This window comes from Moschus berezovskii, chromosome 11, assembly GCF_049115385.1.
Source record: "Moschus berezovskii isolate FMDL1 chromosome 11, NW_MosBer_1.0, whole genome shotgun sequence".
Classification (NCBI taxonomy): Eukaryota; Metazoa; Chordata; class Mammalia; order Artiodactyla; family Moschidae; genus Moschus; species Moschus berezovskii.
In genome coordinates, this window is record NC_142470.1 from 23839060 (window position 1) to 23861289 (window position 22230).

A 22230-nucleotide genomic window follows, 5' to 3' on the forward strand; every position below is an offset into this window, starting at 1 on the left:
CAGTATTTAAGTCTCTCAACAGTAAGTAAAGGAGCTGGAGAGATGATAACTAAAGTCAGTTAGCATCAAAATACTGTGGTTTCACAGGTATACCAGCCACAGTGCAGGAACACGATCATGCACCAAAAATGAAGTCCGAGACTGAATTTAAAGAATGAATTCAGGCAGGAAGATGATCGTCTTACCTGATGCCACTACCTTAAATTTCTTCAGCAGCCGAACATGGGTTTCCGGTTTAATGGCGTACTTCCCAAGATCCGTACAGCCACAGCTCTCCAGCAGAGTGAAATAGTACAGCAGCCTTTCGTGATCAAAGCCACCGATCGTAGGGTAAATATACTTGACCATGTGTTTGTGAAAGCCTTCGGGGTCGGTCTTCAATGTCTCAAAGAGATGAAGGGACTGGGCGCGGTTTTCAATTTCTACTGTGGACAAACTGAAATTAAGAGACAAATGATGTTAAGATGGGTAAGATTTGGTTCCATTATTTTTTTTTTAAGTGTCCTTTTTTTGGAAACCTAGGAAGAAAGGCTGCTGCTGCTGCTGCTAAGTCACTTCAGTCGTGTCCGACTCTGTGTGACCCCATAGACGGCAGCCCACCAGGCTCCCCCATCCCTGGGATTCTCCAGGCAAGAACACTGGAGTGGGCTGCCATTTCCTTCTCCAATGTGTGAAAGTGAAAAGTGAAAGTGAAGTCGCTCAGTCATGTCAGACTAGTAGCGACCCCATGGACTGCAGCCCACCAGGCTCCTCTGTCCATGGGATTTTCCAGGCAAGAGTACTGGAGTGGGGTGCCATTGCCTTCTCTGGGAAGAAAGGCTGCTGCTCACAAACTCCTTCTTGCTGCCTGATCAAACACAGTAGTACCACTTGTCTCTGGTACAGGTGCGGGTCGTTTCCATTTCAAATGGTACTACAGGATTTTCACATTATCTCATGTGGATCTAAAGTAACCCTAGAAAGTCATATTATTTCACATTTCTGCACCAGAGAGCAGCCCAGTGTTTACTAGCTAGGAAATGAAACCAGATCTGTCACCTTCCACTATGCGTTATTTATTTATGTCATAAGAAAAAATGTAAAACTCGAGCTTCATTATAGAAATGTAAACAAACTTATTATTTCAGGAATTTAGGAAGAAGGGAGGTGAAGAAAAACGCCCAACTTTCTGGTGTAAATTTTATATCCAAGAGGCTAGAACTGATATTCAGAAGACATAATCCTGACACTGTGTTCAAACAATAAAAATAGGAAAGAAGAGATACTTGCGCTTGAATTGTCTGTAATAAAGAAGCCACTTGAATAAAGCACATATCTTAATGTTTTAATCTTGACTTAGATGTTTTTGTCAGAGAAGGCAATGGCACCCCACTCCAGTACTTTTGCCTGGAAAATCCCACGGACGGAGGAGCCTGGTAGGCTGCAGTCCAGGGGGTCGCGAAGAGTCGGAAACGACTGAGCGACTTCACTTTCACACATTGGAGAAGGAAATGGCAACCCACTCCAGTGTTCTTGCCTGGAGAATCCCAGGGATGGCGGAGCCTTGTGGGCTGCTGTCTATGGGGTCGCACAGAGTCAGACACGACTGAAGCGACTTAGCAGTAGCAGATGTTTTTGTAATGTAATTTATTAAAAGTAATTTAATGTCAAACTGTTGAAACAATTTTAAGGGGCTTTTGTTTGGTTAATCAGTTTGTGTTAAATGAGTGATGGAGAGTGCTGAATTTTGGTATCATACTTTCCTCTGGACAGAACACAGTGCCTCCTGCCCAGTTTAATCCAGACACCCCACAAAGGAAGAGCTTCAAGCTTTCTAACTGTAAGAGGCAACCAATATAATATTGTAAAATAATTAGCCTCCAATTAAAAAAAAAAAAAAGGTCTTCAGGCAGCCCTGGGCTCCAATGGAAACCCCAGCTTCCAGAGTTCATAGTTACAGCAGAGAAAGAACCTGGGAGCAGAGAATGAGACCTGGAGCATGAAGTGAGACCTCAAGCAGAATAAAAGTTAAGCTTTATATAGTTTAGAAGCAACTCCTCTGAAATGCAACATCCTAATCATTGGAATTCCCTCTTTTAGAAAGTGCCAAGACATGTTTTTGTTTTATGTAAATAAAGGTAATACACGATATACTTTAAAATCTGTACGATGGTGTGATAATACTTGGGATAGTGGCAACAATCTATAAAGTCAAAATATCAAGCAATTCCAAAATGCTTTTTTAACTTTCACTTCAAGAGAAATCCTATTTTTCTATTAAGATATAATTCAAACATTTGCAAAAATATCCCTCTCTATAAAAATGTTCCTGGACTATAAAAATGCCCCACAGTTTCCTTCTATTCATAACATGTTTTAACTATTTACTAGTCTGCCTGTCCCACATAGACTACACACTACTTGATGGCAAAAATGACACCGCATCTTCTTTAGCTTTAGTTTCTCAGTACCCAGTACCAGTGTGTGGTTCGAAGGAAACACCCGACATGTGCCTTATGAATGCCAGATAGATGTGAGGATGAACAAAAGCTTAGGTGTCCTCTACAGACAAGAGACCTGTGCTCAGCACCAGGGAGGGTATCGAGATTTCAACACAGAGCTCTCAGCTAGCAGTGTGAAAATCCAGTTGCGTTCTAAACAATTAAACAATAATGCACAATAATGGTGTGGGCTAACAAAGGACATGAAATTATATCCCAATCAAGAGGAGAACCACTTGGAGACCTAGAGAACAGAATCGTAGACAGAACGGGGGAAGGAAAGGGTGGGATGAACTGAAAGAGTAGCACTGAAATGCATACATACCACATGTAAAATAGACAGCTAGTGGGAAACTGCCATATAACACAAGGAGCTGAACCCGGTGCTCTGTGGCAACCGAGAGCGGTGGGAGGGAGGCGACATATGTACACTTATGACTGATTCACACTGATGTATGGCAGAAACCAACACAGCACTGTAAAGCAATTATCCTTCAATTAAAAAATAAAAATAAAAGGATAAGGCCACGAAGGGTGTAACTTCAGAGGAGGTAGACATCAATGACAACAGAAGGTTTATTGAAAGAAGTGCTTGAAATTGGTATCATAGAAAGGAATGAAGCAGAAATAACATGAACGAAAGTATCAAGACAAGAGCGCACAAGGTCTGTATGGGAAAGGGTGAGTATAAATGGATGGCTAGTCCGAAACTCTTCTGGATCCCACAACTATTCAAAGCGTGCAAGGTCGTCTCTGAAATACACAGGCCTCGTTTTACTGTGCTTTGCTTTACTGTATTTCATATATACTTGAATTTTTTTTAGACAAATGGAAGCTTGGTGGCACCCTGCATCATACAAGACGACTGGTGTCATTTTCCCAAGAGCATTTGCTAACTTCATGTCTCTGTGTCACAGTTTGGTAATTCTCGCAATATTTCAAACTTTGTCATTATTATTATATTTGTTATGGTTATCTGTGATTAGTGATCTTGGATGTGACTATTGCAATTGTTTTGGAATTTTTAAGCAATGAAATATCTTTTAATTAAGGTATGCACGTTTTTTAGATGTAATTATTTTTGCACACTTACAGCTCAACATTCAGAAAACAAAGATCATGGCATCTGGTCCCATCACTTCTTGGGAAATAGATGGAAAAACAGTGGAAACAGTCTCAGACTTTATTTTTGGGGGCTCCAAAATCACTGTAGATGCTGATTGCAGCCATGAAATTAAAAGACGCTTACTCCTTGGAAGGAAAGTTATGATCAACCTTGATAATATATTAAAAAGCAGAGACATTACTTTGCCAACAAAGGTCCGTCTAGTCAAGGCTATGGTTTTTCCCGTGGTCATGTATGGATGTGAGAGTTGGTTGGACTGTGAAGAAAGCTGATCACCGAAGAATTGATGCTTTTGAACTGTGGTGTTGGAGAAGACTCTTGAGAGTCCCTTGTACTGCAAGGAGATCCAACCAGTCCATTCTAAAGGAGATCAATCCTGGGTGTTCATTGGAAGGACTGATGCTAAAGCTGAAACTGCAATACTTTGGCCACCTCATGCGACAAGTTGACTCACTGGAAAAGACTCTGATGCTGGGAAAGGTTGGGGGCGGGAGGAGAAGGGGATGACAGAGAATGAGATGGCTGGATGGCATCACCGACTCTGTGGACATGAGTTTGAGTGAACTCTGGGAGCTGGTGAAGGACAGGGAGGCCTGGCGTGCTGTGATTCATGGGGTCGCGGAGAGTCGGACACGACTGAGCGACTGAACTGAACTGAGCAGACTGCAATACTTTTATATGCACTGTGAAACAAAAATTCATGTACTAGCTTTATTGTGATATTGGCTTTATTTCTGTGATCTGTAACCAAACCTGCAATATCTTCAAGGTATGCCTGTACTGTATGCTGCTGCTAAGTCACTTCAGTTGTGTCCGACTCTCCGCGACCCCATAGACGGCAGCCCACCAGGCTCCACCATCCCTGGGATTCTCCAGGCAAGAACACTGGAGTGGGTTGCCATTTCCTTCTCCAATGTGTGAAAGTGAAAAGTGAAAGTGAAGTCACTCAGTCATGTCTGACTTGTAGCGAGCCCATGGACTGCAGCCTACCAGGCTCCTCCGTCCATGGGATTTTCTAGGCAAGAGTACTGGAGTGGCTTGCCATTGCCTTCTCCGCCTGTACTGTATACCCGGTGGTATATGAAAGTCACAGATTTTCTGATGTTCCTTTGTAATTTGCTAAGTGAAGTCTGAAAACAATGTAGTGAAGAAGTAAATAAGAAGCTGTGTCATCCTGTTAAGATGATTCACACTCACAAAGATTTGCAAGCAGAAGAACATGTTCGATGGAAGAAGGAAAAAAGAAAAAAAAATAAAATCTTGCACTTGTTACACTGATAACTGTGCTAGACAAGTGGAATCTGGGTAATTATCAACTTGTAAGTGAAAATGTTAGTCACTCTGTTGTGTCCAACTCTTTGTGACCCCATGGACTGTAGCCTATCAGGTTCCTCTGTCTGTGGGATTCTCCAGGCAAGAATACTGGAGTGGGTTGCCATTTCCCTCTCTAGGAGATCTTCCTAACCCAGGGACTGAACCCAGATCTCCTGCGCTGCAGGCAGATTCTTTACCATCTGAGCCACCAAGTAAGACCAATTACCAACTTACAGATGAGAACTGTCATTAGCGACAAGTGACCTGCCTAAGACCAAGTGTCCAGATCTGTCGGGACTCTGTGTGGATGGGTCTGCTCACCTGTCACAAAGCAGCTACCAGTCCATGGAGCTCCAGCACCTGTACTGATAACCATTTCAAAAACAGGATTCTTTCTCTAGCACAGACATTAGTTCTCTCTCCCAGCGGCAAAAATCTGAGTTCTCCTGTCATACTTCATTCCTATCACCTGATAAACAGTATCTAAGACAGACTCATTTACAAAATGGACAATGACTAAATCATAATAGCTTTAGCTCATCTATGTTTGACTTGATTCTGAAAATAATCTCTTTCAGTCAACATTACCTTCCCCCTTCCCACCCACCTACTCTTCTGTGCCTACAATTCAGTTTGCTCAATGTGCAATTTTCCCTAATTATCTTGTCAAGAGAGATACTGGAATATCTTTACTGACACATGATAAATACGAAAACCTCCCTCTTCAGTAAATTACAAGGTACTAAGATCTTTTATATGCCAGTAATCGATAATCCATTTTAATAGTTCCATCGAAAGAAGCTGTTAGCTTCTCTTCAGAACAAGAAATGAAATCTCTACTTAGAAAGCAATTCCAAAGAACCCATATTCAAGAAGAGTAGGAAGAAATACCATGTGGACTTTTCACTAATCAAATCAGTGGTTGTCCTTAAAAACTGTTTAAGTGCTTTTTCTAAGTTTTAACTATAAGGCAGCTCATTAACTTTCAGAGATTAACTACAGGTAGAAGCTAGCATTAGTTGTACTAAAGGCACAAGGAATAAATTATTGGTACTAATCCCACGATTAAGGGGTTCTGTAATGGCTTCTAGTTGTCAATCACCCAAAAATGTGATTCAAGAACAGCATGAATTGAAAGGACTTATATTTGTATAGGGAAACAAAATTTATTCCAATGTATTATACTTTACTTAAACTGAGACTGAGTGATACACCATTCCATGAGTTGACTGTAAGGAGTACACAGAAGGGGGCTGGAAGGAGAGAGGTGAGGGCTCCTGGGAGAGGCTGGAGGGAGCAAAGGGATGGGCCTAGAGGTCCCCCAAAGACTAACCCCAGTAGTATGAAGAAACATAAAGCCACATGAATGACCATGGCCACAGGTGAACAGGCCCCCACCACTGACTCTTTCCACCACTGTGGAAAGAGACAATTCTACCCTTTAAATCACAACTCCTCCAGTGTGAGGAGGGAAACTCCTTCCCAATGCGAGGGTAACAGTCCAAGATATTTACCACACAAATGCCTCCGAAGGAACCTGATGGCACAGACCTGATCTGTAGTGCTGCCTGATAGCTGCATATGTGATTAAGTAGAGGAAAAGTGGTGAAAAAATGATGGCCTTTTTCAGCTTCTCCAGCATGTTAGCCAAGTGCTTTCGCAAACCAAAATATGAACTTTCACTCTGCAAGGTCACCTACAAACTTCATGAGAGGCTCAGAAATGAGGACCTCGGGGTCGACTTCCTGTCACACAAGCACTTGGCGAGCTCCTCTGTGGAACGCTTTCTATGGACAGAGTGGTTATGTGGAAGGAAAGCCATGTGAACAGGCTTTGTCTCCTCCAGAAGGACAAGCCTGACCCCTTAAGCCTTCTCATTTCTCATAAATTGTCAACTCCAACTGATTTATAGAATCTCCTATTAATATCTCTTTACCAAAAATATTCTAAAAGGTACGACAGCACAGACATAGCAATAGGCATCCTTTTACTAAGCATTTCTTAGATAGCAAGTATTATGCTATCTCATTTAACTCTTACGAAGCAGGTATCTTATAACTGATATTCACATTGATCTGAAAAATAACTATTCAAAAATCAGATGTGCAATCTTAGGTTGACAGCTGTCAGAGGGTGAGTTCAGTAAATCTGGTCTGTTTCCAGAATTAATAGCTGCTGTTGTTTAGTTGTTAAGTCATGTCTGACTCTTTTGTGACTCCATGAGGTCAGTCCACCAGGCTCCTCTGTCCATGGGATTTCACAGGTCCCAGGCAAGAATACTGGAGAGGGTTGCCATTTCATTCTCTGGAGGATCTTCCCAACCCAGGGACTGAACCTGCATCTCCTGCTTGGCAGATTCTTCCCCACTGAGCCACCAGGGAAGCCTAGACTTAAAAATAACTACTTTTTTCACCTCTAAGCATCTACTGGAGAAGGAAATGGCAACCCACTCCAGTGTTCTTGCCTGGAGAATCCCAGGGACGGGGGAGCCTGGTGGGCTTCCGTCTATGGGGTCACACAGAGTCGGACACGACTGAAGTGACTTAGCAGTAGCAGCAGCAAGCATCTACTACAACATGCCAGGTATTTTATATAAATATCTCAAAGCTTGCAGCAGTTTTGCAAAATGGAGTGAGAATACTCATTTTGCAGAGGAGGAAACTCTAGGAGTAGAAGGATGAAACAACTTGCTCACCAAGGACACATTAGAAGGAAGTCATAGAGCTGTGATGTGAATCCAGACCTGTAGGATTCAAGGACTGAACACTTTTCACAAGATGAGAACAGGCCCCAAATGCATCTTTTTCTTACTACATTTTGTGCCAGTATAAGGAATTTTTTTCTTTACTATTTGGGGGAAAAGTGGCCTTAAGTATCATAACACAGAAAGGAAGGTAGCAGATATATGAAAAGAATTGCCTCCATTTGGGTAATGGTAGCATTTAGTTCTTCCGTTTTTAGGATTGGTAGATTTTTTCTTATGTACAATGCAAATCACAGTCATGATCAGTATCATGGCCCTTTGGGCCAAAGAAAGATCAAAAATTAATACATAGCTCAATTTTAAAAAATGGGTAAGACCTATGACCTGAATTTCTATAGTCAAGCCTTTGACTCCAATATGGATTCTTTCTGGATTTGGATTTTTATTTACCTTATTTTTCAATGTTACAATATACTTTCAAAAAGCTAAGTTGCCTTAAATCCCCCTTTCCACACACTAACTATTCTCACACTAACTCTTCAACTAAGCCAAGAGGAGAAAGCCAGAACTGAGAATTCTCTACAAAGTGGCACTCTGGACATCAGCCTATGAACAACAGCAACCCCCAGCTTCTGTTTCAACACAAAAAAAGGTAGATACATTATAGTTCATTGACTTCCTCACAGCTATAACATGCTCTTGCCCATCCTTATATGTGAGACCACAGAGTCCTAGCAGACAATATACAACTGATTGTGCAAAACAGCACAGCACAGGCAGAGTCCCTTCCCAACATCTAAAGAGGTGGCACTGAACTGACCAGCTGAGATGAAGGGGTATCTCACTTGATCTCTGCCACCCAAGCAAGATCATGCAGATGATCAATCCCCTGGGTGATAGAAAAGCAAATATCAGAATGAAATAAAAGTGTAGGATGTGTGGCCTTCAGGTCTGCAGCTTACGTAAGAAGGAACAGACTGAGGTTATTCTCAAAGCTGACAGTCAAAGGTATCTCTGGCCCCTGTGTAGTCCTCCTTTGCTCACTGGGCTCCATTCACTCCAGCCACCAAGGTTGTTCCTTTACTCAAAAATGCCAAGAATCCACTGTCTCAGAATGGCTTCCCTCTGCAAATGCCTTTTCTTCCTTTCTCCAGGAGTGATCTGTTTGTATGTCCTTTCCTGTCTGCTCCTTGTGGTACTTACTATGACTAGCAATTTGTTTTTAGTTGTTCTTAACCGTGTGTGTGTGGTGCGCGTCTCCCCAGTTAGAATATACGCTCCATAAGGGTAAGGAGGAGTCCATTTTGTTCAACATTTAAATCTGTGCTCAAAATACAAAGGTACTAGTAAAAAAGATGATAATAATACTTCATGAATAAACAAATGCACTATTCCACCAGTTAGAAGCATCCTCTGCCATTTCAAAATGATCCCGTATTCAAAACTTAAAGACATTGATGGAATCAGCAGAACTGACAAGAGCAATAACAGGAATAATCTTGACAGATTTAAGAGCCACCTGGCTACACACCCACCACAGATTTTCTCTAATCTTTACAACCATAACCAGGTGGGGATCATGGTCCTTATAACTGAGAAAACAGCAATGCAAGAGGATCAGGAGACTTGCTCAAGGCTACACAGTTGGGGTTACGGGGAGCAGAGCTGGATCTTGAAATGTGGCCTGACTCTAAAACCCATGCCCTCACACCAGGCCACACAGGCACTAGTAGTTAACTGCATCTCTAAGATGCACCAAAGTGCCTAGAACAGCCCAGAGGTGAAGAGGGCTATGGAGGCTGCGGTGAGCGAGAATCAACCCTGAGCTCAGGGAGCTGAACGCACACAGAAGAGCCAGGTCTGCCAGCTGGAGCTGACTACAGGCTCACGGACCCACAAAGCCATCTCTGATGTTGCAAACTACCGAGAAAAAGAAAGAAAATGAGAAAAAATAAGGGGAAAAGGAGACCAGGAACTCAAGTTTGAGTGTTTATGACAATTATCTCTTTCTTACAGGAGTGAAATTCCAGTAATCACTACCATTCATTAAGGATCGATCATGTGTCAGGTTCTGTAGGTTTGACATTTCACCATGAAATCATTTATGACTTTAGAATATAGAAGAATGAGTTTCTGAGAACTGACTTCTCCCATGCAGGGACACACGGCTGGAGAGACTATCGGCATGTACTCACGGTTTCTTGATCAGAAGCGTCTGCTTTAGTGCACAAGGCTGCCTCACCCAGCCTGTGTGCCTGCTTCTCTGTACACTGGCTGAGATGAGGAAATACCTCCAAATTCAACCAAGAGGAAGGAAAAGGCAAAATTATAGAAAAATTAACTTCAGGGGCGAAGATGACTTTTTTAAAGGAATAGTAACACAAAAACCCTAAAATAAAGAACGCCTTTTCATTTTTTTATTATACGAATATTATACTTTATTATTTTTAATTTATTTATTTTAATTGGAGGCTAATTACTTTACATTATTGAATTGGTTTTGCCATACATTGACACGAATCTGCCCTGGGTGTACATGTGTTCCCCATCTTGAACCCCCCTCCCACCTCTCGCCCTATCCCAACCCTCTGGTTCATCCCAGTACGCTAGCCCCAAGCATCTTGTATCATGCATTGAACTTGGACTGGTGATTCATTTCACATATGATAATATACATGTTTCAATGCCATTCTCCCAAATCATCCCACCCAATCTATTGACATCTTATTGGTATTGATTCAGCAAGTAAATATTGGGCAATTTCTACTGTATTAACGGCTGATCTTTAATACTCGTGTGACTAAGCTGGACTGAATAGTATGGCAAATGATGGTCTTTTAAGTAAAGAACAGGGAGCAGCAAACACCACTTGCTAAATCAACCTTAGGTGTTTTGTTGCTCATAAGTAATGACATCAGGAGATAATGATTTCCTGCTTTTGTAATTGCCGTGCATCTGCGTAATCACACTGCGATCCGCTGTAATAATACGCTGGGAAGTCATGCACATTACTAGGCTGCCTGATAATTTATAATATATTCAGAGACCAATAGGGCATCCTGTTTGGGCAGATACAACGACCTTTTATGTAACAGTCAATGAAAAGAGACATTTAATAAAATGTCAAAATTTTTTAAGCCAATATGCATTTTGTAATAAACATTTGAACATGTCTTAACATGTTCACCTTCAAAATGGTGAAGTTACTGCAATATTTATCACAGGTTAATACTGTCACCCATGTAACAATTTCATAAATATTTAAGAGGTAGATGGTAGATTCCAGAAATATTAATAAAATTAAAGTTGATAAGTTATAACAGGTCTTGACGATTCAACTTGGATGCTGGGAAAGATTGAAGGCAGAAGGAGAAGGGGACAACAGAGGATGAGATGGTTGGATGACATCACCGACTCCATGGACATGAGTTTGAGTAAGTTCTGAGAGTTGGTGATGGACAGGGAAGCCTGGCATGCCGCAGTCCATGGGGTCGCAAAGAGTCGGACACGACTGAGCAACTGAACTGAACTGACCATTCAACACTACCCCTCTTCTTTAAACCCTTTTGTCCCATAGCTTCCCCAGAACAACACTCCTCCCTCTCAATTGCTGACTTTGTCCCTTTCGCTGGCAGCTCTTCCTCTCCCACTAATTGTGGAAGATCCTCAAAGTCTGTGATAAGTCTTTCTCCTCTCTCATTCTACATTCACTCCCAAAGAGCACTAGCAACGTGGCTTATTTATCATCTATGTGCCTATGACTCCCAAATTCCTATCTCCAAACTCCACCTTTCCTTATGAATCCCAAATCTGTAAGACGCTGTCCACTTGATCTTTCCTCTCGGGAACTGCCACATGTATAACACTTCTATTCCTTTGCCTTCTGCTCACCCTTCCCTAACCGTGTGTCCCTAACTAGTATTTTCTGTCTCAAATGATGTCATCATCCAGTGGACTGACCAAGTAAAGTCCTGGATGTAATTTTTGACCCTCCTGCTTTCACTCACCTCCATAGCTAGTTTATCCTTATTATTTGACTTATTTAGTGCCCTCTATTTCACTTTGCAGGTATCTCTGAAGGTCATTCTCATCACTACTATACTTTCAAAACCCTACTCGAGACTATGGTCATCCATCCTATAGTCTATTACTGTCATAGTTCCCTTAACAATCCATATATGTCTGAAATGGCCTCCCTAGAATCTTTCAACATGGTGGCCACAAAGATCTTACCAAAATGAAAATGTAATCAAATAACCTCTCTCTCTTATTAAATCCTGAGGTACCTGCCTATCACTCTTAGGAAGAGCCCACAGCCCTAGATAGGGCCCACACGGTCTTGTTACAAGGTCTGGTTTCCCCCCATCTCACGTCATTGTCCACCGGCTCTCAGGGCCTCACCCCATCACCATCTATCAGGCCTGCAGAAATCATGTTCCATCCTGTCAAGGGGCTTTTTACAGTAAACTGTCCTGCCTTGCTAGAAAACGCTTCCCATCTTCTTATAGTATATTCAATACTTAATTTTGAGTCAATAGTTATGTCTCAGCTCAAGAGTTATTTACTCAGGAAAGTCCTCCCTAACTATGCCAAATCCCCTAGTTGGGCTCTCTTATACAGGGCTTGTCACAGTTTTAATTTCATATTTGCCTATGTCATTATTCAACTATGATCTGTATTCTACCCTAGACTAAAAGTTCCAGGACAACTCAAATGTCTGCTTTTGTTCACGACTATAACCCTAGGACCTAACACTATTCCTAGTACACAAGAGATTCTCAGTAAATACCTTTTAATCAATGAATTAAAAAGTCTCAAATTCAGGATTATTATTATTGAAAACAAAAACTAAGACGATCGTTAGCGTATTGGTATCTAAAGAGATGCATGAAGAGAGATTGTACAGAGACCAGTCGACAACAGCTCAAAAAGAAAAGTGAAATTGAACAGTACAACTTCAAGATTCCTCTAAAACAGACTCTGAAAAAAGACATGGACATAAACTTACACAAGATGCAGGCTTACCCACTGTCGGTGAACAGGAACTCGAAATGGGTCATAAAAACCTCCCAAGGGGAGACACTGTAGCGCTGGGCCAGAGAAAGAGCGATGCTGTAGACGTTTTCCTCCAGCGTCCTTCACAGATGTGCATCAACCACAGGGAAGGGAAAGAAGAGAAACACACAACCTTAATCAGCAGAGAAAGCACTCATTAGGACTGCTCTCCAGCTAAAGGGGATGTAGCCAGCGCAGTCCCTCACAAGACATGTCACAGTATTTCAGGAAAAGTACACCCAAGGGATTTTAATGCTCCTTCTTCACTGTGGTGCGCTGCAATTGACCAAGGAATCATCTAGATCAATGGACCTCAAACGAGGGTGATTTGGCCCCCCTCAGGGAACATTTGACAGTTTTGTCTGGAGACATTTTTGTTTGTCATGGGGGGCAAGGAAAAGGAGAAAGCAGCTGGCATCTAGTGGGCAGAGGTCAGGGAGGCTGCTGACCAACCTACAATGCACAGAACAGCCTTCCTGCAACAAAGAATGACCCAGTCCAAAACGTACTGAGATAAAAATAATTATGGTCTAGATACCAGAGCCTGCAGTGAAAAAGGAATACAAAGAAATGGATCCCTGCCCCACAGATAAATCTCTGAGAAAAACACAGTTAGTCACTCAATAAATTCTCACTTTCTACACTGGGTCAACTATTGTGCCAGCTGCTTAAGATATAAAACAACAACATATTTCTTGAGGAACTTAGAGCCTAATGGAGTGTGTGAGGTGTGAACCAGGCATCAAACAGAATGGGGTAATGTTAAAAGACTACAAAATACTGTGAGGACACAGATGAGAGAGTGAACAGGGGTTAACTAAGCAGAGGTGGTAAAGAGGGAGAAGGGACAAATGGGCTTTTGATAGACGGGGCGTCACAACTGTGAATGCACGGGGTCCTCAGGCCTCCTGAAGGACCTGCACCTTATCCTACATGCAATGGAGACTCAATGGAAAGTTCAAACCAGGCAATGGTGTCATCAGATTTGAGAATCTCCAGGTATGTAAACAATTCTGGTTCAGAGCACCCACATAAAGACCATTTTGGAGAGACTGTCATATCAGATTTGAGAATCTCTAGGTATGTAAACAATTCTGGTTCAGAGCACCCACATAAAGACCATGTTGGAGAGACTGTCATAAGAGCCCAACTTTCCTGAAGTAAAGGAAACATAAGGATGGAATTCTTCATTGGAAGGACGGTTGTCCATCAGCAGATGAATGGATAAGAAAGCTGTGGTACATATATACAATGGAATATTACTCAGCCATTAAAAAGAATACATTTGAATCAGTTCTAATGAGGTGGATGAAACTGGAGCCTATTATACAGAGTGAAGTAAGCCAGAAAGAAAAACACCAATACAGTATACTAATGCATATATACGGAATTTAGAAAGATAGTAACAATAACCCTATATGTGAGACAGCAAAAGAGCCACAGATGTATAGAACAGTCTTTTGGACTCTGTGGGAGAGGGCGAGGGTGGGATGATTTGGGAGAATGGCATTGAAACATGTATATTATCATATGTGAAACGGATCGCCTGTCCAGGTTAAATGCATGGGACAGGGTGCTCGGGGCTGGTGCACTGGGATGATCCAGAGGGATGGGATGGGGAGGGAGGTGGGTGGGGGATTTAGAATGGGGAACACATGTACACCAGTGGTGGATTCATGTCAATGTATGGCAAAACCACTATAATATTGTAATTAACCTCCAATTAAAATGAATAAGTTTAAAAAAAAAGGAAGGATGGTGGACAAAACCCACAGAAACGGGAATGAAATACCTATTACCATCAAGTAATACTGCTAAGACTACTACTCACTGAGGAAACTGATATTTGTAATTGGATCATCCAGGAGCTGGCAAATGATTTCCGTTCAAAGTCAAATAGTAAATCTTTCAGGCTTTACCACCATACAATCTCAGAAGCATATTCTTCTAATGCTTTTTACTCCTGCTTTTCCACAAATGTAAGCCATTTTTAAAAATGCAAAGCCATTCTAAGCTCATAGACTATAGAAAAGAGACCAAGGACTGAAACTAGTCTGTCAATAACTGTCACTAAAAATTATTTCTTAGAGGATTTATTGAGCACTGACATCCACAAGATAACATGAGAGTTTGTGGAGAACAGGGACCATTAGCAGTTTACCCTTCCTATTATGAGAGTCTGGCACAGCATCTGACACCAGGAATGTACTAATATTAGCATCTTTATTATCTGATAAAAGTGGGAAGAAACCAAATTATATTCTGTTTTCCTCAAAGTCACCCTAGCCACTGAGACAGTAATAACTAAGATAATACAGACAAAAAAGGACAACTATAATGCATGCACAGAAAACAACGGCCATTAAAATGGACATACAATTAGTAAGAAAATAAAGAATGGCCAAGTTTGAAGGTGGAGCTGCAAAACAGAAGGAAGCAGGTTCTTCAAGGATTCTTTTGTGTGAGATGCTAAAATGCTGTCTCCAAATCAGAAGTGCTAACTCAGAAAACTCATAGATACTTTGAGATATTTTGAACGAGCCATCTAAAGACTGCTGTGTATATTTATAAACAACAGATTGTGAAGAAGATTCTATTATATATTTATCAAAAGCATATATCTGTCCTCTAGGATATGCTTCAAATAGCATGTGCTAGCTGGATGCTTAAAAAAAAAAACAAGACAAAGCCATAGCAAAATGTAATTGATGATGTAAGGCATGCCTTATCTTGTCAACTTGTATCTGCATAATAACCCTCTTCTAAGAAACCATAAACAATCTCACTCAGGATTGCCAAATGCTGAAAGAAAAGTCCACTGGAATTGGCAATAGGAAGCCCAGGCTCAACTCCTGGCTCTGCGACCTTGAATAATGCTTTAAAGCTCTGTGCTTCTCACATTCCTCTTCCGAAAGTAAGGAGACTGGATTAAATTATCTCTTCAGTCACTTTCAAATTGGACAGTAAATGGACCTAAGAAATTATGAACCTCCAGGAGAACAGAGGGGAAGACAAAAAAAATTGTACATTTCTCTTAACTGAATTCTGCCATAGGTTGTCCCTACTATCTTTCTTTGATCTCCCTTTTCCCTGCCTCACTCTAAAAAGAATTTGAGTGTCTTCTCATAGGAAAAAAAGCCCAGGATAATATAAAGCACTATTAGAGTACCAAAGCTATTTTGCTGCTTTAAGATTTAAGAATAATGATGAAAAGTAGCAAAGACCACTGCCATAATCAAGACCATCTTTGCTATTTTAAGGTACTTCTCGTGAGTGCGTGCTAAGTCACTTTAGTCATCTGACTCTTTGTGATCCCATGAACTGTAGCCCATCAGGCTCCTCTGTCCATGTGATTCTCCAGACAAGAACACTAGAGTGGATTGCCATGCCCTCTTCCAGGGGATCTTCCTGACCCAAGGATCAAACCAGCATCTCCTACAGCTCTTGCATTGCAAGCAGATTCTTTACCGCTGATTTTGAGGTACTTATCAGGAGAGATTAATAATTGTAAAATGTAGGCACAATCTAACCTTGTTTCAAAGGCTAGAAACCTAGACTGAACTGCATACCAATGCTTCTGGGAAAATTCAATCAGGCAGTGTGGGGAGGGTGCATGGTGCTGAAGATGTGATACCTTTGGTAGGTAGCAGGAAATCACAGCTGTGATTCTTACCATCTATGGAAACTTGGGCCAATTACTTAATAAGCCTTAAGTTCTTTGGAAAAGGAAATGGCAACCCACTCCAGTATTCTTGCCTGGAGAATCCCATGGATAGAGGAGCCTGGTGGGCTACAGTCCATGGGGTTGCACAGAGTCAAACACAACTGAGTGACAAACACTTTTCAGTTCTTCAGCTATAACACGGGGATAACAACATTTTATATCAGAGGGTTACCTTTAAGGATTAAAAGATGTTTTCAAAATAAAGTTTATAGAACACCGGAAATGGCAACCCACTCCAGTGTTCTTGCCTGGAGAATCCCAGGGATGGCGGAGACTGGTGGGCTGCTATCTATGGGGTCACACAGAGTCGGACACAACTGAAGTAACTTAGCAGCAGCAGCAGCAACACCATTCTAGGCCCATAAGAAGCACTCCACAAATTAGGGTGCTAAGAACAAAACATACCTCTAACTTAATAACCATTGTGGGTGAGCCCACTTTATAAAAAGATCTTGTTTAACTTTCCCAACACCTGATTCTCATTTGATCAGAACTCATTTGATCTAAAACAAAAAATGAGGACCAGTAATTAAAACCAAGGGGAACTCCATACCTAGAATAGAACATTCCCATAGGCCTTGAACTGTACTGCCATCTCACACAAGGGCTAACTTTTCTCTGGAAAGGGCTAAGGGACAAAGGAAAAAACGGAAACTGCTACAGGCCTCGAAAAAGAGAAACTGCCAGAGTGGAAGATCTGCTTTCTCTAGGAACGCAGGGCAAATGAAGGTGCCCTGGACCCACAACACGTGGTCCCTCCTCTTGGATTAAGTCGACTGTACCTATTTTTAACACAGTGAGGAAATTAAAGAGCCATGTGGTAGAAAAGTGAGATTCCATCCAGGAATCAAAGGCAATCTTGTTTTTAAATTTCTAAAGTAAGCTTCATGGGCTTCCCAGGTGGCATTCGTAGTAAAGAACCTGTCTGCCAATGCAGGAGACATAAGAGATCTGGGTTCAATCACTGGGTTAGGAAGATCCCCTGAAGGAGGCAAGGCAACCCACTCCAGTATTTCTGCCAGGAGAATCCCATGGACAGAGGAGCCTGGCAGGCTACAGTCCATGGGTTGTCAAGAATAAGACACAACTGAAGTGGCTTAGCACGCACATGGTAAGCTTCAAACTTTTAACCCCTGATCATACTGCATCATCTCTAACATGGTACCGGGATCGGGATACCAAAAGCACAGGGAAATTTTCTTATAATTATCATCCTTACTATTTTAAATCTGCAAGCCTGAAATACAGTCTGCATCTACTGATCATTCAGAAGGCAGCTATGCTACCCATGATCCCACCAACAATACATTTCTGAAGACTCACATGTCCCTCACAGGATCAGAGACGTTGGGGAAACCCCGCTTACAGTAACCATGAATGGACATCTTCAAGGGACTGTGACTCACAGTCCTGATAATTCAGCTTGTCCTTGTATGTTTTATCCCATCCCTTTATGAGACAAAGGTATCTCTTACTCGGCTAGGCCAAGGATGGTTTCCCTTTTGTACTGGTCGTCGGCCGTGAACCGCTGCACATCCACACCCTTCCGCAGGCCCTGGAGGATCTGAGCCTGAGTGAAGTCCAGCAGGCGTTCGTTGTAGTAGTGCAACTGCTTCGTCAGTGCAGAGAGGTCCTCGGGCCAGGCCTCATGACCAGACAAAGTCACATGCCTGCTGACCATCTTGATCAGTTCTTTGGGATCAGCCTGTGAATAACAAAAAGAGTAGGTAGAAAAAAAAAAAAGTAACAATGGGAAGAAGGTCACGTCAATTGGGTGTCTGTCTGGCCCTTCACACGGCCGCTATCTAATCAAGGTTTACAACCACCCTGAGGAGTCTGTTGCAGAGGTGGTCCATTGTGCAGACCATAAGAACAGGACACAGAAACTGAGTTGAGGAATGGATTTCTAGACGCGTGCACTGTTCTTCCACTTTAAAAATCTCCATCCACTTAAAAAATACGTATGCTTGGTTTTTCAACTACCATTAGATACCTGAGTCTATTCTAGATCTCTTCCCTAATTATCTGATCATTTATAATAATTTACCCTGGAAGCAATTTTTTCATCATTGCCCCTGGATAAATATTCTTTGGACCATCTAAGTATTCTCAATAACAAAGTTGTAGTTCAATAATCCCATTAGAAATGCCCAGACAGTTAAGTAGAAGAGTATTTTCTCCAGGGATAAATAAGGGGAAAAAAACCCATCCTTGTTCCTACAATCATCATTTTTTTCTAGTTTCATAAGAAAGTATGCAACCAATTTTTACTTTGCTCAATTTGGGGCTCGATGGGATACTGTCCTGTAATTCTTTGACTCATTTGAAAAAACCCTGATGCTGGGAAAGATCGAAGGTGGGAGGAGAAGGGGACTACAGAGAATGAGATGGTTGGATAGCATCCCCGACTCAATGAACATGAGTTTGAGTAAACTCTAGGAGTTGGTGATGGACAGGGAGGCCTGGTGTGCTGCAGTCCACGGGGTCACAAAGAGTCAGACACAAGTCGCTCAGTCGTGAGCGACTAAACTGATACTGATGTTACAAAACAAGTATTCAATAGAACAAAGCCCAGAATTGATCAGCTGACAGGAAAGGTGGTTAACTGAATACATTTATTTATATTAAAGTTGGTCTGGGTGTCAATGAAGCCATAGCAGCTCCACCATGATTCTAGAGTTACCTAACATGTGAACAACATTAACTCAATCCCTTCCAGCTTCTGGGAGACATGGTACGTATTTTAATATAAGCAAATTAGAAAAAAAAAAAAAAAACCACTCCTGAATCTACCTGTGGCTCTCTAAAACACATCTAATTATAAAAAGCTGTCAGCATTTCTCATGCGTAAGTCATTATTCTGAGCTGCACAGGAGATTTATCAGTGTTGGGTCTATATTCCCAAACCTAGCCTGGCATTCTCTGTCTTAATCCTATTAAGGAACAGTCTGGGAGTAATGATAAAAACCAATTAAAGAAATCTTCTTGGATTCCAACAGGCAGATTTAAGACAAGGTCAACCTTACTAAATGCTCCCCCTATCTCTATGCATACACTGAGTCCTATCCTCAAAAACTGCAGATATTTGTCTCAAAAGACCCGGCTTTGAAAACCAATGCTGCCAAGTAGCTGTAAGATCATCTATCATTCACTCAACCAATACTTTTTGTGCACCTATTATGTGCCAGGTGATGTCCTAAGAAGATGTGACCCTTTCCTCCAGGACTGTAGTCTACAAGGAAAGACAATCAAGCAAATGACTTTAAATGGTTTGATACCACTAAGCACAGGGTGTTATGGGAATGAATACAGAGGGGCTGGCTTCGGGCATCTGTCAAGCAGGGCTTCGTGGCAGAGTTAATTTCTAGTGTAACTATTCAGGTGTTAAGTAGTAAAAAGGCCATCAAGAAACAGGGTTCCCCTGGTGGCTCACTGGTAAAGAATCCACCTGCCAATGCAGAAGACATGGGTTCAATCCCTGGTCCGGGAAGATCCCACATGGTTTGGAGCAACTAAGCCCATGGTCCACAACTACTGAACCTGTGCTCTAGAGCCCAGGAGCCACAACTGCTGAAGCCCACACACCCTAGAGTCCGTGCTCTGCAACAAGAGAAGCCACCACGATAAGAATCCCACAACTAGTATCTGCTTGCCGCAGTTAGAAAAACACCTGTGCAGCAAGGAAGACCCAGCATGGCTAAAAATAAATAAAATTATTATATATATAAAAAAAACAGGGAAACAAATTTCAGTAAAGGCGAGAATATGTGCTAAGCCTAGATGGCCAAGCCCTGATGGGAAGATGGAGCGAACAAAGCTAATTTAACTGCATTTAGAAGTGATTTGGGAATAAGCTGTATAAGGCTGGTATATCTGGCAACGGATTTAGGCAAACGGATCCCATTCGTAGGTTCTTAGTGCCTCTTCATGTCATTTAACCCGGCTCCCTTCTGCTTATAGACTGAAGCTCATGGGGCCCCTCCCTGAACTACCCCCAGAGGCACAGCCCCCTCTGAAGCTGTCTGGCACACGGATGTTGCCAGGGAGCCAGCAGCCCATCTATGCCTGCTGTGCATCCTGGTGTGCCCTGTTGTTGCTCGTCTCACACCTCATCCAGTAAGCACTTTTCTGCCTACAAAGAGAGAGAGCAGGAGCAAACATCCAGCAACTGGGGTCTCAGGGCAGCAGGACAGCTCTTCTGTAGGTGTTCTTTCAGGGAGTTCTTTGTACTGGTTTTGCTCTCCACTAGCAAACTCACTCTTGCCTAGAAAATCCCATGGATGGAGGAGCCTGGTAGGCTGCAGTCCGTGGGGTCGCTAAGGGTCAGACACAACTGAGCGACTTCACTTTCACTTTTCACTTTCACATTGGAGAAGGAAATGGCAACCCACTCCAGTGTTCTTGCCTGGAGAATCCCAGGGACGGAGGAGCCTGGTGGGCTTCCGTCTATGGGGTCACACAGAGTCGGACACGACTGAAGTGACTTAGCAGCAGCAGCAGCAGCAAACTCACATGGATCAAAACAGTGAAGAAGGTTTTTTTCCATGTATACTCTGACCCTCTGATTTCAGACTCAAGTCCTCCAGCCTCAAATTGCCCAACGTGCTCTGAAGGTGGAGCGACAACCGGGCAGCCCGTCTCTGTGTATGACTCCATGCCCTGCTCTACCAGGCTGTTGGTTCCTACCCTCCTACGCACGGAATCGACCACCTTCACCCTCCCAAGGGCTTCTTACGGTTATTGTACCACACTCATTTTCTCACTGTTTGTTTTCTGGCATCTCATGGATTTGGTACCCGTATTGGGAGAGTACACTACATATCTGATCTCATTTCTATTCTCTTTCTAACACCATTTATGAAACAAATTCCCAAACCAGGTTAGAGAGTTCAGTTCCAAGAGTACCGAATAGCACACAGCAATAATGAACATAATTGCTACTACTAACATTACACTGGCTTTTCTTTATCTTACAGAGAGTTTCAAGTCTCCACATACAACCTTCATTTGCACATGTGGCAAAAAATTTTTTTCTATTCTTTTTTTCTAATGAAGAAAATGGCATGACAGAATGTAATAAGCATGGATACACATAAGTTACTAGCTGGATGCTCTTGTGCAAGCTACTTAACAACTACAAACTTAATAGTCTTATCTATAAAATGGCAATATACTATAGCTTGCATGGTTGCACAAAGCCTAAGAAATTATACACACACACACACACACATAAAATACACAAACCAAGACCTGGTCCATAGGAGGGGCTCCAAAAATGAAAGTGATTCTGGAATTTACTCAAAGGTATTTCCAGGTAGCACAGTGGTAAAGAAGCTGCCTGTCAATGCAGGAGACTCAAAAGATACAGGTTCAATCCCTGGGTCGGGAAGAGACCCTGGATAGGGAAATGGCAACCCACTACAGTATTCTTGCCTGGAGAATTCCATGGACAGAGGCGCCTGGCAGGCTGCAGAACATGGGGTTGCAAAGAGTAGGACACGACCGAGTGACTATGCACACACATTACTGATACATCTGTTACACTTTAATTGTACTTTTATTGCATACTTTACATTGCCTCTCTTTTAAGTATTAGTTTCTGGAGGGCAGAAACCATGTGTACTTAGTGGATGTGTCTTTCCCACAGCACATTAGAGTTGTGGAGTAAAAGGGAGGACACACCAAAGAGCAGCAATAGCTTTTACGTAAGTAGTACTAGTTTATATACCAGATCCTTTGCTTACTAGAGATGCAATTTGGGGCAAAAATTCAAATGAATCTTTTGGCCACCCAATACTTTGTTCTTGACAGACACTTCATAGAGAGT

The 22230-nt window shown here is 42.1% G+C and overlaps 1 protein-coding gene across 2 annotated transcripts in view; it reads right to left on the minus strand.

The window, feature by feature from the left end:
* Positions 1-22230, minus strand: part of NBAS (NBAS subunit of NRZ tethering complex) — a 339714-nt gene that overhangs the window by 99510 nt on the left and 217974 nt on the right. For both annotated transcript variants that reach the window (XM_055400475.2, XM_088841199.1), the window contains exons 41-43: positions 17879-18108; positions 12650-12760; positions 186-436 (exon numbers count right to left, since the gene is read on the minus strand). In XM_055400475.2, coding sequence (XP_055256450.2) covers positions 186-436; positions 12650-12760; positions 17879-18108 — 592 coding nt within the window. The remainder of the gene's footprint in view (positions 1-185; positions 437-12649; positions 12761-17878; positions 18109-22230) is intronic.